Below are 17,693 nucleotides of genomic sequence, written 5' to 3' on the forward strand. Positions count from 1 at the left end.
CAGCAATATTTTATATCAGGACTCAGAATGAGATAGTATTGAAATAGTACTGTGATCTACATTTGCTCTTTGTAATAGAAGAAAACAGACTGAGGTGTATTTCCTTTTAGTGTTTCAATATTACCAATGTAAAATTTCACTAATAAACAAGGATTATGACTTAACAGGCAGAAAGGATGAATTTCCTTTTGTCAAAACCAAAATATTTGTATTTGCATGAATGTACATTACAAACATTTGAATTTAATTAAATTGTTCTAATAGTTTGAATGCAAGAAACAGTTAACTATTTAATATTTTCTGCCAATGCCATAAAATGTGTTGCAAAAACTATCTGAAAAATATATGGCTAAGAAGGAACAACAAAAAGGGATTGCACTGATGAAAATGTACAGAGCCAAGAAACTGTACTAATGCTAGAAGTCAAATGAATGGACAAAGAAATGCTATTTACAACATAGCTGGCCATCACAATCACTTCATTGATTTAAAAAAAATAATTAGCTCATTTCTTTCAATATTAGACCACATTTAAATTTTGCCATTATTTGAGCTGTCTCTTTCCAAATATTTTAACTTTTAGAAGCAATTACTAAACAATGAGTTTATTGCTGGATTTTAATATTCAATTAAAGATCAGTCCAAAATAAAGCACTGTATTTGTCATTCAGGAACTATTATAAAGAATGATGCAATTTTAATCTTTGGATAGTTAAGGGCACTGAACCTGGTCACTGGAGGGAAGGAAGCCTGTTCAGTTCAGTGGACTTGGTGGTACCTTCATTCCAAATGTTGAGGCTTTTAAGATAGACAAGGGTGTATTTCAGTGTCCCTCCCAAGCAGAAGCACAATTCACATTTGTACCTTGAAGCAAGCTACACTTGAGCCAAATAAAACAATTTATTAAGACTGTAACAAGAAATCAATTGGTTTTGGGTGTCCAAAAATATGCTCAGCAGTTTACAATGCAATGAGGAAGTTGGGCTTGTGGCAACAGTGACACTGTAGGTAAACAAGACTGTCACGGGCACTGCAATGTTCCACACGCAGCTCTAAATTGGAATTTCTTAGTAACACAATGAATATTGCCAGAGTTATCCAGGTCTGTTTTTGAACCTCTCTCAGTAACTTTAATTTAGAGAAGTCCCACGACATGGGCAGAAAGGACCTCTGGTTAACTCTTTGTTACCATCTTTATACCTCAATTTATACCTCAGATGATTGCCCAGTTTAGGATTCAAGAATACAGTCTGCACTGCAAATCACACCACATTTGGAACAGAGTCCTGAAAACTTCCATCAGGCAACAAAATTTCTGGATTTCTACCAATTGAAGGTAATACTGCTCGGAGGTTACTTGATTTTGAGGACAATTGTCTTCTACACACTGATTTTGATAAGAGATCAGTGATAATGTATTAATAAATAGCTGATTCTTCAAAACAGTTAGTAAAGATTTTCCACTAAAAAAAAAAAAAAAAAAAAAAAAAAAAAAAAAAAAAAGAAAAAGTTTTACTTAGAGATGACCACATCTTAGAGCTTGTGAGTGCCAGTTCAGCATTACTGAAATCAGCACTGCACCCACAGCTTTGCCAGTGTACAGGAGTAGGTGCTTAACTGTCCTATATTCCTCAGATCCTACTACAAGCCACTGTTTTCTGGTTGTGAAGTCAATCCTATTTACCACAGAGCAGTTGTATTAATACAGAGGTTGATTTGAGAAGTAATAGCCTTTACTAAAATACACCACCTTCTTCCAAGTCACTTCTGTCTTAGAAAATACACACATGAAATAATTAAAAAATAGATTTCTGCTTTTCAGTTCAATAAGCAGGTTAAGTATGTATCTCTGCTAAAAAGTGACTCCATGGAAAGAGATGCAAGATGAAAAGCACAACACTCAAACACTTGCATTTCCTTGTCAAGCAAAGATGATTTTCTGAACTCTGCATCTCAAGCCAAACCTGGCATCCAAAAGTTCAACCCTGTTCTCTCCCATCTGCGTGTCTCCACATGTCAGAGGGATTCAGCAGTCCAAACTGTGCCATTATTATCTTCAAGTTTTGACTTTGCTGGTACCTGAGTGCAGGTATAAATGGGAAATGTTGCAATTTCCTGGAAGCACGTTATCTTTCTGGTGGATCATGTGAGCTGAAATAATCTGCAGCTCATTCTTACACTGCTGCATAAACAGACTCAGATCCAATTGAAATGTGTCACTGTGGTGGATGTGCTCCTGGCCATGGGCCTTGCATCATTTCAGTGAGAAGATGCCATTTTTAAAAATGTCACTTCTTCCCTTTAATGCAATAACTATTGAGCTTTAAAGATTGGTTTTATTATTGTGATCCAGAAATGCATACATGGTAAGTCCCCTTCAGAGAACTGGCTGTAATCTTTAGATCACTTAACCAAAGGTGTTGTAATACAATCTGACACGATGATAAAATACCACTTTAGATTTCAACTTCATCACCCCCAAAGTCTAATGGTGTTCATTGCATACAACCCCCCAAAAAATTAAATAAAAAAAATGCATCGAGATGAGCTTAAAGAGCATCTCTGCAGTACTGATAACTGGTTGGCATATTCATCAGTAAAGGAGGTTTTTATTGCAGTAAACAGGATGATCTGGGGTAGGAAAAAAAAAAAGTTAGGATCACTGCTCATATGGAATTTTTTCCCCTCTAAAGCCATCTCACACACTTGAAATACCAGAGTCTGTGAGATAATTGTCTGGGTTCAGATAATGTAACAAATTACTTCAACTTACTGATAACTTTAATGTGAAATCAACAAACTTGATATTTAAGAGTACATTTTCCTTTTTGCCTGTTTCCAAAAAGAATGAGTATTTCCTGTCAATGCATCCAACACTGCATCCACAGTGTGTTGTGAAACACAAGGCAAACCAAGGCAGCCTTACTGAAGGCTACTCTCAAGACCCTTTTTGTCAGTCCTTTATTTTCAGATTTTTATTTCCAATGAAACGCGCACCCTAAGTCTTTAATATTTAACGGATTACCTCTTAGGAGGAAAAGCAAGGAAAAAAAAAAAAAAGGAATATTCCACAACGCTTTCACCCACTCAAAAAAGCTTGAAATCATAAGCACATGGAAGTCAAGCAAAGCCAAACCAGTATTTCATATAGTCCGAGAATTACACTAAAACATACACAACATTCTTCACTGGTAAAGGAAAAAAAAAGTACTTAAAACCATCAAAACAAACACCTACATTTTACCATACAATGGAATAATTATCTTTAGCTGTAAAGTGTCTCGGTTCTAACACACAGGTCTAGAAGGGACTACCAGTAAACACAGAACTCCTCATGGGTGATCTTTTGCTTCTAGAATAAATTAGTACCTGTTTCACAGTCCTAACCCAAATGTACTACAAGGTATTTCAGATGATTAAAAGCCACTTCTAACTAGAAAAAGGCACCTACCAAACCAAACACTGAGGTTGTCTGTGATCTTATTTTGCTTCGATATAAAGACAGTAATTGAATTTATCTTTAAGTTTAAAAGGTTGAAAAGCCTTTTAAAATAATATGACGGTAGAAAATGAATCAACTGACAGGATAAATATGCACATCTATATCCAAAACTTCAAAATTCATAAATGTTTCTTGGGTGCCACCAAAGTGTGATGAGTTCATATAGGCAATATACACACTGTATTTTTTCCATGTGCTTTATCATGGGCTTCTATATTGTGATTGGCTTTAAAAATAATTTTGTGGCCAGCATTAAATTCTCCAAATTACAGAGTTAATTATTTGTCTTACTTGAAGAAGTTCAGTAAGAATCCTTGAAGGATTTGGATATTACTAAGGAGTGAAAGAGGAATCAGGAGTGCATTATACCTTTGGAATGTCACCACAAGACCCAAATTGTTTATTTACACCCACAGCCCCAAATTATCTCAAGGTAAAATCCTGGAACTGTTTAATGGTCATCTTGCAATCCACATAACATTCTACTTGTTCAAGAACTTGGACTGCTCTGAGGGCACAAAGCACTTCATCTCACTTGCAAACTGGTGTGGGACATCCCAGCTCTAAGAGTTTCTTTCTATTAAATCCCCTGGACACAACTGCTTTTTGGGAAGGGAAAAAAGCAGGGAGGCAAAACTGAGTCATCTTTTAAATGAAGCTACTACCATCTGCACAACTGATACCTATTAGACATACAAACTCTTCAGCTTTCTAGACATTTCTTCTGACCTCTGTCATGGAGAACTTCCCACTGAAGATGCAAAATGCAAAATGCAAATGGATTGATAACTGAAGCCTTGCACGTACTTTTTGCCACAGGTCCAACATGCAGATGAAGATTTTACACCATGACCAGTCGAGGTATTTTTCCAAACACCTCACACAACAAGAAAGGGACAGCCACACTTCTTCCACCTACCTGTTTTGGTGGAGAGAATTCTTCCATATTGTACAATAAGCAAAACTATTTCAAATGGAGTAACAAAGAAAGGAAATGATTCAGAGGCTTTGAACCACAGTTCAAAAATCCACATTCTTCCATGCAAACGCCTGCAAAGAGAAGACTGGGCCTAACACTGCCTGCAAACTGGGCTGTGTGTCTGCTCCCTCACAGAACACACCAGGTGAACTCGAGCAACCTCACTTGGATGTCACACAGTGACACAGCCCACATCCAACTACCAAACGTCATCATCTTACAACACAAGGATCATAAAACGGCAGAACTTTTTAACCATGAGTCAGAGCTGAACCAGCATGGATACCATTGGGCTAAGACATATAGCTTTATTTCATTCTAGAACTAATCCAAACATCTAAAGAAAGCTCACACAACACCATGCAAAGAAAGGTCTTCTCTGCACCCCAGAAACCATTAATTCTAAAACTGTATCACTAACTTTTCTGGGTTAAAGTTGTTCTTCACAGAGCTCCCACTGGCTATTCTAGAGTCACAACATCAGTACAGCTGACATACAATATCCTTAAAATTACAAAGTTAAATGACAGATACTGAAAAATGGGGGGGAAAAGGTCAATGACACTAATCATATTATCATGTACTTCTGATAATTTAACACCATGTAGGAGAGTTTAAGTGCTGTTCACTTCAGAGGAGGTCTGTGTCACACACAGTAAAATACCATCCTAATAGAGCAATGTCATCCCTTAGCTACGACCTCTGTTAAAGACTTTGAAAGACAATGACAAAGTGAAAACCTGCTACGTGAAACCCGTCAGATCCTGCACTTCTTGCACTTTAGACCCTACAGCTGATCATCAAGATCATCAAACGGAGAGTAAGTCCAACCATGTCCAACCAACCACAGCAGCAGCTCACACCCAAGCCCATTCTGATGGTTGAGCAGTACCTATCACTGGCACACAGCTCCAACTGGAAGGTGATGGTTTCTGTTCTAGTCCTTCAACAGTGCGCTCTAGACAACCTCAACACAAACAGCCATTTCACCAGGAAATGTGGAGCCTGAGGAGGTGCTCCAGAACAAGAACTGTAGGACATCCAGCCACGTTTGATGTTTTTAGCACTTCCACCCTGATTGCACTCAACTGGAACTGGGTATTTCAAACACCCATGTCCAGTCTGTCTTATTTTTCATCTCAGCTTCCTCCCTTTTTCTTCTCTGGCGTGGCAAGAGCGGCTAGACTCGTTCTCAGTTCGGGGCATTACAACCGGGTGCCGGAGGTCAGAATCCGGCCGGGTCTCGCCCGCTGCCCGCCGGCTGCTTTCTCCCCGCCCGCCCCGGAGCCGGCGGCCGTGGCCCGGCGCTGTGGCCCGGCCGGGGGCAGCGCACGGCGGGCTGCGGGGCCGGGGCCGCCCCACCTCGGGCCGCCCGGAGCGGGGCCCCCGCCAAAGTTTGCGGCCCGCGGGGAAGCGGGGCCCGGCCCGGCCGCCGCCCCCGCAGCACCCCGGGCAGGAGGTGAAGCAACCTGGCGCCGGCTCCTGCACTTTGCACAGCGGGCGCAGAGCCGCCTCCATCCCTGCGCCTCCCGGCAGCGCTAAGGCGCATTTTTTCGCACTAATCTGCACATTCAGCACGTCCAGAGCGCCTATGACTTTACCTGGACTTTCTCCACTCTCCGGGCTCATCACACCGCGATCTCCTCCCCATCCTACCGCTAACTCTCGCTCTCCTTCACTCCTTCCTCCTTCTCTCTTGCAAGGCCTGCTAAGATCAAGCCCGATGGAAAGTAGAGAGAGAAAGAGAAAGAGAGAGGCAGCGGGAAGGGAGGAGAGCCGCTCCATCCCTCCCTGCCCCCCCCCCGGGCACACACGCCAGCTCTTTTCCCCCCACCCCAGCCCTTCCCTCGGCGATTTCCTCCGCTCTTCGGCAACTACGAGGGCTCGGGGGAGCGGCTCCGAACGCGCCCCCGCTGCCCTCGGCGGCGCCCCCCCGCCGCCCGCCCGCGCCGCGGCCCCCGGTACCTCGTAAAGGTCCCCCGAAGCCATGCTGGGGTGCGGGACTGGGCTCCTCCGCGCCGTCTCCCTCTCTCCACCTCTCCCGCTCCCCCACTCGCTCTCTCTGTTGAGTAAACTGTGTTTTGCAGAATGACAGGCTTTGGGGCTGGCTGTGCGCAGAATCAGAGGCGAGGAGAGCGGAGAGGCAGGCGGCGGGGCTGGCGTAACCAGCAGCAGCAGCAGCTCGGGCGCACAGCGCCGGGAGCCGCGTCTCCCCCGCGGCGGCGGGGCCGGCGCCCCCCGCCCTCCCCTCACAGCCCGCCCGCCGCCGCCGCCTCCCGCCCCGGGCGGGGACCGCGATCGGGACGGGTCCCCCCGCGCCCTCCCTCCGGGAAAGTCCCCGGGCCGCTCTGACGGCGGCCTCCTCTCCCTCCTCCTCCTCCTCCTCCTCCTCCCTCCGCCCCCCCCTTCCACCCCCCACCCGCCTCAAACTCTTTCCGCGGCCAAAATAAATAAATGTAAAAAAAAAAAAAAAAAAAAAAAAAAATTAAGAAATAAAAAAATAGAGGGGCGGGCGGGAGGGGTGGGTGCCGGAGCGGGCGCTCGGCGGGGAGGGCCGCGCCGCCCGCCCAAGGTCACCACGGGGAGAGGCGGGCGCGGGGCCTCGGGCGGCCCTGCCGGCACCTTCCGCCCCCCGGGGCCGTGTGGCCGCCGCCGGGGGACCCGAGGTGGCGGGAGCGCCCGCGGAGCGCGGCCCGGGCGGCGCGGAGGGGCTCGGGGACGCCGCTCGCCCCCGCCGGGCACCGCGACGCCTCTCCCGCTCGCCGCCCCTCAGGTATTTTTGTACGTTCGCCAGCGCACTCGGGGACACGAAAGCCAGAGGCTTCCCGCCACCTGCCCTTCACGTGGAGGCGGTGGCCGGAATTTTGAAGCGACTGGGGGATGCGCGGCGACACGAAGCCATCGGGCATCGCCACGTTAGAGCGCGTCCGCGTCGTTTGTCGGAGGAAGAAATACCGCCCCGTGGCCGCCGGCGTCCCCGCGGTGCTTACCTGAGTGTCGGGGAAGCTGTGAAGGTGATGCCCAGTGAGCCGGGCTGTGCCTTGACTGACCCCCGGCCTTTGGCGGCCGTCACTGTGGAGCTCCTGGTGAGCCCCAGTGACCTGTTCCCTCCCAGGAGCCTCGTCCTGCGTGACCTGAGTCCGGACATATTCCAGAACGGTCTGGATGCAATCCTGTGGCACGTGCTCTGGGATGACCCACTACGGTCCCTTCCACCACGGCCGATGCTGTGGATTAGTGATTCTGTAAAGAGAAGTGAGCTCACGGTGGTGAGGATCCGCGCTTTGCATCGGTGATGGACTCCAGAGGAGGCAGGAGTCGGGATGTGACAAAGAACCCTGAGTGGGATGCTGGGGCCACCAAAAAGGTAAGGACTGCTCCCTGTGGAGACTGATAAGCACCACATTGTGTTTCTGGAGCTTCGGGCTGTGGAGGATGTGCTTCTCCAGGTAAAGTGTTGTATGTCCTCTCAGTATTTTGTTTATTGGTAGGAGGGAGTCCCATAAAGGTGTTCTGTGACCAGCTCTTCACACCTCGGCTCCATAGCCAGCCAGCTCTAGTTGTTACTGGGTTTCAGATTCCTTGTTCTCCCATCACAGCAGACCTGTGGCAGCCATTCCCTGTAACCTGGGACCAGTGGTGGATGTTGTATGGTTTGGCTTTGCCATGGTTTTGTTAATCTTTCTGTGTTTGTCATTTTCCCCCCCTTGATTTTCCATGTGAATTGTGAGAATTGGCACTGCCCAGAGCACAGGCTGGAGAGGGTTATTGAATTTGATAATGGTTAATGAAAGTTGTTGGTATTGAGCACTGAATTGTTTCCAAAATTTCATTTATCACCAAAAATCCTGGTGTGGTTCAAGTGGTGTGAAGCCAAGGACTCTTCTGGCTGAGATGATTCCTTTTTAAAATATCAATACTGGGTATTTTGAACATTGTCACTTTTTATCATGAAAGTAGGAAATCACACATGCACATCCAGCTCTTGCTTGACCCCATCTCCTGAACTGTGAATATTACCTCTGGTGATTATGAACTTGCCAGCTAACCAGTTTAGTATTGACTGAGAGTTCAGTAAAAACTATCTAATGGTAGTTTGGAGCTCAAAGACATTTATAGTTTGTGTAGTCTGCGGGGGCATAGGATGATGTTGGACTCCTAAGGACAAGACATTCTGCTTACATGAAGTGTAACTATTTTTCTTGTCCTGACTGTGGTAACTGGAGAGTTGTCCTCTGCTTTCCCATTTGCCAGCAGTATTTGGATTGTTGGGATTTGATATTTGAAGAGTAAAATGTTGAAAAGATAAAGAAATCCTGTAAACTACCCATGCATAGTAATTCCAATAATTAATGCAGCAAATACTTCTTAACTGCCAAGCAATGCATTACTTAAAAATCACACCCCATGATTTCTTCTTGATAAATCAATTATTTTGTCTTATTTTAAAGTGACGTTTATTGTTTACAGTAGCAAAGCAGCTCATTGAGCTGAATATAAGAATATATCCATCAATAAGTTCGTGTTTTAGTACATCTCTTCAATGTCAGCTCTATTACAACTACATTTTGCAGCTTTCCACAGCAGTAAACAAAATGGCAGTCAGAGCCAGTGAGTCATTTTTCAGATGCATACTAAAATATTCGGTCTCTGAAACTGTTGGCTTCTTCCTTCATAGTATCAACTCTTTCCAAAGGTGTCTTGAATGAATTTAACAAAGTCCCTTCCCAAGCTGTAGAAGAGTATAAGTCTTTAATTTCAAGACAGGTCTAATAATCAGACTGTTCATTCTGGGTTTTGCTGTTCCTGTGTTCCCAGAGAGATGAAATGAGACCAACTCACCCTGTGCCATACTGGAAGAAGTCTCCATGACCTGGTCTATATTTTAGACAATTTCATTTACATTGTGCAGTGTTTACGGTAACGTTGTCAATATTGTTGCTGTAAGATCTACAACCCAAACAAATAGTAGCTTGGAAGTTTTGAAAGGATGAGTGCTTCAGTGAATACTTTGAAGAGGGGAAACATCTTTTTCCTGATTACTCACTCCTTGTTTCGGAGTGCACAGTCCCTTGGGATGCAGTGGTTTGTGAGTCAGTAGTGAGGAACATAAAGAAGACTTTTGCAATTGTCAAACCCAGGAAAAGTTGATTATGGTTTTTGGTGTATTTCCCTGTGAGTTAGAAGAGGACAAAATTTTAAGTTTTAAAAAATTCAAGTGGCCTTCATTTGCCCAGCAGGTCCTTATTGTAACTAGAGAGGGCAGGCAGTGTCCCTCTGAGTCTTGCATAAGAACTAGAAATGCTTAAATTTATGTTTTTTTTTTAGGTTTTCTGATAATAGATTTTCTGGGAATACATCTTTTCCAATTTTATTTGCCTTTCAATGGTAATATCTATGAAATGAAATTGCAGCAAAATCCAGATTGTTGTACCAATTTCAAACTCTAAACTTAATGGTTTTGCTAAGTATGTGATTATTCATTATTCTTATTGTTTCGCTGCCTTCTCCTATTTCCCATCCCAAGAGAGTAATGCAGGCAAGGGAGGCATTCCAAGCACGATACACCACATTTGAACACTTTGGATTTGATGGATGCTCTGGTTTCCACTACTTTATTTGAAGGAATTATCTCTCAGTCTGAATAAATGTAAAAGCAAAACCATTCTATTCCAGAAAGCAAAAATACTGCTGTCATAGCTGGGCTATTGATTTGTTACTGTTTAGTCAATTAGTCCATGGCTGTACAAATATGTGGGAACTGTACAGACACTGACACAGTTCCCCCAAGGAGAGCAGATGAGTATTTTCAAACACCTTGTATGAAAAATTGCCATGAGGGGCTCTGTTGAAGTGAAACAAGAATGATGGGCAAGAATAATTAATAAAAGGAGAAACTGAGAATTCCTGTGCTAAGGTATGAAAATTAAATGAGAGAAGGGGGGAAAACAAGGCATGAGTGAAGAATAAGGAACCAAAGGCGAATGCAAGGAGAAGGCTGTGCAAAGCCTTGATTGTGTGAAAAAATGGGGGAGGCAAAGGAATATTTTAGCAGCAGTAACTGAAGCAAAAGCAGGGAACAAGGTAGCAAGATGTCTATCGCCAACCTCAGAAGGGAGGATGATAAGAACATGGAAAAAGTCAGTGAGTGAAAACGAAAAAAGTGTCTTAGTGGGCTCATAGAGTAGCAGATGACAGGAAATGGTGAGTAGCTACTGCAGGAAAAGGAGAATCTTTAATGGCACCACTGTCCTGGGTGGGTGATAGGCAGGATCAGGGATTTCCCAGGGCTTGGGACTCTGGTGGCTCCACACTCACCTGTTAGGTCTGAGGAAGCACTGGGATACCACAGGAAGCTTATCACAAAAATTATCGAAGATGTGAAGTCAACAAGGAACTGCAAAACAAGAGGAGGGTGTTCTTGGCATACAGAGAGCATCTAAAAATTAGAAATTAGACAAATGTGAGAAAATTTAGAAAGCAGCTTTTTTTTTTTTTTTTTTTCCTTAATAATTGACTTGCATAATTTTGTGACAAGAAGTAGGGTTGGGAAAAGCCCAGTGTACTTTGCCCTGTGCCGTGCTGTCTTTGGAAGCAAACAAGTAGTTGTGATCGTTTGATTCTGATGCTAAATTAATGTCTTCCTCCAAACCCTTCTTTGGATCTTATAACATGCAATTACTTATCATCAAGAGGAAGCATTTGAAATAGAAGCTGAAATACCACAGTATAATGAAACAAACAGCAATATAAAGAAAACAAAATAATGTTTGCTTGTTGCAGTACATCATATACCGTAGAACAGAACTTTCCTAGGGTTGATAGTAAATTTTAATGACTGCTGTTCTGAAAAGCGACTTTACTTCTTTCAAATTTATGAGTCTATTCTGTTCTCTTTAGTATGGCCAGTACCATTTTGCCTGAATTGGGGAAGGGGAAGAAAGAAACTTTGACCAAGAATAAAATTCTGATAACTTCATCTTTCTCTGAAGACATTGTGTACTTCCCAATACAGAACCTAAAATAGAATCTTTCCACATTCTTCTCCCTCTTGTTTGCAAATGCCTTTTTTCCCACTTGACGTGTTGTCAGAGATAGTAAGAAGGTGCCAAAACATTCCTGTTGGATAGTTTGCTGACTTTCCAACTAGGGTGAAAAAAAAAAGACCAAGTGTAGATCATTTATGTAGAAGTCAGTCTCATTTGGGAGCTCTTGTGTATACAGAACCTTCAAAATTGCTGGCTCAGCAACTGAATTGCAACTGATTTAGGAAATCGTGATGTACATCTAACAGGAGAAAACAGCACAAAGGTTTTCCTATATTCTTGTATATCCTGAACATCAGGGAAGAGTCCAGTATTAGAGATTTTGCATTATGGCCTTATTTTTAAGTGGGTTGAAACTGAAGTGTAAAGTGGAGCTCCAGTGGCTTCTTCTGTTAAGCAACAAATAACGATGTGGGAACACCTAAGGAAGTTATAAGTTGTAGAATATGGGATTTGAAACTTGAAATTAAAGGAGGTTGGAATACTTTTTATTAGTACTATCTGGGCAAGATGTGTTAGAATTGTTATAGAGAATCCATAAATAAAAAGCAAGACTATAGGAAACAGATTAATCTGAGTGGTTTTCTTAAGGGGAGACACCTGACATGTTCAGTGTGGTTTACACATAGAGTGCATGTGATATTCAGAGTGATCACAGTGTATTACAGCACATTAGTAAGCTAAGTTTTTAAGCTGATTTTTGTCCCTGAATCTTTGCTCTATAAAAATTGCACTGAACTAATGATATCCAGCCTACAAATATGCAGGGGTTTAGGATTTAGGTGTATAAATTGTGTTAGTTAAGCAATATACATATACAATTAACATATACATAAATTGTATATGTTAAGCAATACTGCATTTTGTGACTTTTAATCACGGACTCAGCTTGTATTTCTGTACTTGCCTCTCACCAACTCTCTGTGCATAGTAGGCTGCTCAAGAGGGTTGCCCAAGTAAAGGAAAATCACTGCATGATTTAATAATAACTCTGAAACCATGCAAGGACACATAACACTTCAGGAAACTAAAAGAATTATTCCTTACTAATGAGAAAAATTATGGAGCTGCATCCATCCAGGAAAAGGATTACAGAATGTCATTATTTGTGAGGATGGAGAGCCTGAAGCAACAAGGTGCCTTCAAGTCTGTTTTTCTGGACTTACAAGCAAAAAACTCCATGATACACTGAAAGTGTTTAAAAATACATACAGTTATAAGAGAATATAGAATACTGGTGGCTGGAGATGATCTCTGTTTCTTGTCTACTCCAAGCCTGCAGCTCAGCCCTGGGTCATCTAGAGTGCATTTGCACATGACTGTCTCCAGTTGGGTTTTGAGTAGGGTTCCATAGTCAGGGATGAAATCCATACCCCAACTCTGAGGCCCTTTCTCCATCAGTTGATTGGCATATCTGTGGCATTGTTTCTGATGACATTCTTTGAGGAGAGACTTCTTTTTCTGTTTATAGGATTCTAGGGCCTTTCTACATTATGTTAGATTTCACTCAGGAAAATGAATATATGTTGTATTTGAAAATCATAGCACAGCCTAAAATGTTATTATGGGCTAGTCAAGGATTAGCTCTTTGCCTGGAAAGCTAAAATAAGGGCTTTTTGATCTTGGCAAAGTGGGAGAAATCAAATGCAGTTCAGGGAGAAGCAGCATTCATTTTGTCTGCTGGTCATTCAGAAATTCTTTCTGTGCCAAGTTAGCTAGAGTTCCTAATGACACACTTTTTGAAACATGTACGTATTCACAGTTTTTTGGTTTTTTTTAAGAGTGTGGAAATAAAATTTTAAAGGAATATTTTTCTTCTTTATTTATTTTGCTAAGATGTTTTATGTTTTGAAATTACGTATGTTTAATGGTGCCTTATCATACAGTGTGCACTTTAAAAATGTGTAAATATATCACACATGTTAATTATTTTTTTTATAGATACCTTTAAATACAAGCTAGTGGAAGTCTCCATTTACACACAAGGGCTGCTGGTGGTTTGGTAGTGTCTCTAAGAAGAGAATTATACCCACTGTGAATGAATATGCAACAGGCTCTGCATTACAGTACATACTTAGCTATGCTAATCATTAGGACTGCTTTTTTTGTGTAAGGGCTATAAACTTGGTCTTATGGGACTTAGTATTTGCATTACATTTCTTTGTAGGAAAAGTACCCTTCCAAAGTGTTACTCACACAATTTTTCATAAAGAACCTGGAAACTGGTAATATTTTGTTCTTAGACATTACTCAAAGTTTTTATACTCTCTTTTTTTTATTTTTAGACATTAAATATTCTCAACTTCATAATTGCCAAGAATTTAACTCTTTTCAGTTGTTGCTAGAGTGATTTTTAAAAAGTGTAAATCCATTTGTAATACTGATTTCCAAATAGCAAACCATTTACCTTTCCTTTAGTGCCTCTACCAGTGTGTCAGTGCAGATGAGATGGCAGCCAGCCCACTTGTGAGAGGCAAGAACTGGTCCACAGCCTCCATAATAGTCTTTCTTAAACCAAGGTGGACTGGCCTAGAGTGAGAGGACTCAAAGAAAAATGCCTATTTTTAATTTGTAAGACTAATTCATTTATCAATGTGAGAGTAATTCTTGAAAAATCAGGGAACATAAAACCTGAGGAGAAATGAGAGTTAGGTCTGTACCTTTATACTCAAGCCCAAATTTCCTGATGGTCTTGTCAGAACAAAGCAGAGTGAAGCATATTAAAACCCAAAACCTGAAATCTGAACTTTCAGTGAATTTAAGTAATGATGTCAACATTGCAACAACAATTCACCTTCCTTGCAATTCTCAGCTGGACAATTTAACAGGAGATAATGTTGGTAGGAACCAAGGATTACTCCCAATTTACCTCTCACCACTTTGTCTTACTCAGTGTTATTCTAGTTCTATAAGAGTGCATTATTTTTGCTTCTTTCTCTGCTCTCTTGACAACGTGTTCCTTCTTATTTCTGATTCAGAGCTCCCTGGAAGCAGGAGTTGTGACTTTGTTTCAGCCTGGCGTTGGGTTGTACTTCTCACTGACTTTGCATTGCTGTGTGTTCCCTCTGCTGATAACCAGTTACACCAAACCAAACCAGCCTGTCCTAACGTACTGTATGAAAATGAGAGCTGAGTTTTGTTTATTTGTGAGTTCGTGCAGCTTAGTGTATATGATACAGATAATTTTTCATTCAAGACAGTGCAGAATATTGGTGCTGATATCATCAGATGACAGTCTTGGTTTGTCTTTTGTTGTCTTGAACAGCCTCTCAGTTACACTCTCTTTTGTGCACAAACCAGTCCATTCTCATTCTAATTCTGGGTAATGAAACATATAATTTTCTGTTCTAGCTTTAATAACACAATTTCAGAGCATGTGTCAACTAAGTATCCCCATGAAAATGGCTACTCAATTCCTTATTGGTGTTTTGATCATTTTTGCTCTTTAATGCAGAAATCTTTGACAGGTTCTCCACCCTGTTCATGCCCTGAGCTGAGTTGGAGTCCTGATGTGGCAGTAAATGCAGAGGTCTCAGGTGAGCACCTGGCTTCGCTGCAGACTTTAAATTGTTGTGGAGACTTGGACCTCACACCTGATGTCACAGTCCTGGGTAGGGATGGTTTTCAATCCTGCCAGCCTTGTTGGTGCAGAGCAGGACAGTGTGTCTGTGCTGAGGGCTGTGCTGTGGGGACACTCAGGTCATTAATGCATTAAAGTGGCTGGGGTGACTGAGAACCTCAGAGAAAAAGGGACTGAGAGACAAAAGTTTGTTTAGTGCAGAGAAGAGAAGGCTGAGGTGGGTCTAATAGGGGTGGCAATAAGGATGATGTGCCAGACCTTTCTGAGCGAGGCATGGCAAAAGGATGTGGTGCAATGGTCACAAGTTCTAAGTGGGGAAAGTATGATTGGATAGAAGGAAAAATAAATGATAATGTGAGAGATTAAGTGCTGGAACAGATGCCTAGAGAGTTTGTAGGTTCTCCATCTTCAGAGACTATCAAGACTCAATTGGACTTGAGTAAGGCCTTGGACTGCCTTACCTACCTTTGAAATTAACCCTTTGAAAAAGAAGATGACTGAATGACCTCCAGAGGGCCTTTCTGTGCTCAGCCATTTTGTAATTTTATGAAACCAGAGGGAGAGATCTGAGATTTTTCTCCTTGATCTGTAACTGCAGTTCTAAGGATTTTACTCCTTGAAATTTCAACTGTTAACATCGTGTCAGTACATAGTTAGATGAAATAAAAGTGTTCAAATTACCTTGTGTGGGTGGAGGTAATCTGTGCAGCCTTGAACTGCAAATAGTAATTAAACAGGGTGGTAGCAGAATGTATCCTGTGCTGGAGCTTCTGCTCTCTGCCTTGCTGTGTGCTCTTCCTTCCTTGTGTGCAAGTACCAGAGTGGCTTCAGCAGAAGGAAGGCAGGAAGCAAGAGAACTTGTGAGGTGATCATGGTCCGCTGGTTATTGTTGTGGTGTTGGTGTTCTACTCAAATGTGTAATAAACAAAAGAAAAAAATTAGCATAACACACCTGAATTTGGGCATTTGGCACAGCTAGGAGGACAGTGTTTTCTACAACTTTGTGATGCAGATCGCATAATTTGCCTTCATGTTTTGGTTTCAGGCTATTTCAGAGTCTGACCCATGAGCTTTTCCAGAATGTTAGCTGTAAGGAGCTCTGCAAGCCAGGGACATGGTCACTGATGGCTGCTTGATGATTCTTGGGTGTACCTGCCAATATCTGACATTCAGAAGGGGTAGAGTTGGCTGATTTGCCTGGTCACTGTCTCTGCCTTGGCAGTCTGGTGCTGTTTGTTGAGCAGGAGCTGCAGCCTGCACCAGAGTTTCTTGGAGGGTTCTGTACTGTTATAAGGGGTGTCTCCTTGGTTGCCCAGAGCAGCAGAGACAGTGATTGAACTGAGAGCTGTACTTACATTCCCATTGGTACCACCCCCCCATGCCCAGAAACAGCTTCTCTCCTGCTCAGGAAGGGTCTCATTCCCTCCCTGCCTGTCTGGGAATTCTGCCTGACCCACCCCTGATGTCCCACCATGGCCACGTGTGTGTGTTGTGCTGGCTGCTCTCATGGACTTCTCAGAGATCATGGACAAGCTGGGCCATGGACTCTCCTTAACTCATGAGATTGCTTCAGTGGCTCTGCTGTCACATGGTGGTGACAGCAGCAGAGGCAGGAACTTCTGATCCTTCTGCATCCTTCTGGTGCAGCCAGTTGTGCTCAGGAGCTGCCTCCTTGCTGACTCTGTCGGTGCTCTCCGAAGACTGAAAGCAGCTGAAGTGGAGGAAGGCTCATAAAAACAGTAAGTCTGCTGCCAAATAGAAAAGGAAAATACCTCTGTGAAATATGGTTGGAATCTCGAGTTTCAAGTCTAAGTGAACTGTTATTTATGTCACAAAAGCAGCCACTTTTTCTATTGGTCTCAAAAGACTAGTGCTAATGGGTATAAACCCAGAATGTCCCTGTCATCTTCAGATGTGGCCTGCTTAGCCCCAAGGTTATGTTTATCAGCTGTCTGCTCCCAAGAAATCCATGAGTACACTTCAGGCTTTATGGCTGTTAACTGTCACCTTTGTTGGGTAGTAAAATTCTTTACAGAGCAAACCTTGCCTCTACTTTCACATGATTAATAGGATAGAAGTAACTCGGTTCATGAGCAGGCTTTAACAGAACACTGAGGACACACTGCTGATGTTAGCTGAGTTGGAAGGTGGCACCCTAAAAAGCAGTATTTCCTCTTGACAGTTGGAAAATTTATTTCTGCAGATGTGTAATGAGGAAGAAGAATTTCAAGAGTAGAAGATTAATTTCAAGTTGAGCTATTTTCCTTCAGATGGAATAATATTTCTTTCTTTCAATAGTATCTAATGAGTGAGGGCAGACATGGAGGAAATTTCATGTATATACAGAGAATAGGTAAAGTTAGAAAAAGATACTGTATTTCTTATAAGAGGACAGAGGCTACAGTATCAGGAGCCACTGAATAGTTACTGTTGGGATTTACAGCAAAACTGAGCAATAACAGATAAAACTGAGTAAGGAGGACTTCTAAATCAAATGAATAATCAGTTATGATATCAACTGCTCCTTTGACCTATGGTTGGTCTTGAAAGCTATGTAAGGCCTGATGGCCTTAAATACTCTTGTGA

The 17,693-nt window shown here is 42.6% G+C and overlaps 1 protein-coding gene across 1 annotated transcript in view; it reads right to left on the bottom strand.

Moving 5' to 3' along the window:
- Positions 1–6,692, bottom strand: part of CDYL2 (chromodomain Y like 2) — a 56,278-nt gene extending 49,586 nt beyond the window's left edge. Inside the window, exon 1 of the mRNA XM_066327552.1 lies at positions 6,447–6,692. Within this exon, the coding sequence (XP_066183649.1) occupies positions 6,447–6,470 (24 nt within the window). The 5' untranslated portion in view covers positions 6,471–6,692. The remainder of the gene's footprint in view (positions 1–6,446) is intronic.
- Positions 6,693–17,693: the final 11,001 nt, after the last annotated feature.

The sequence above is a fragment of the Sylvia atricapilla genome, chromosome 12 (genome assembly GCF_009819655.1).
Source record: "Sylvia atricapilla isolate bSylAtr1 chromosome 12, bSylAtr1.pri, whole genome shotgun sequence".
In the NCBI taxonomy this organism is placed as follows: Eukaryota; Metazoa; Chordata; class Aves; order Passeriformes; family Sylviidae; genus Sylvia; species Sylvia atricapilla.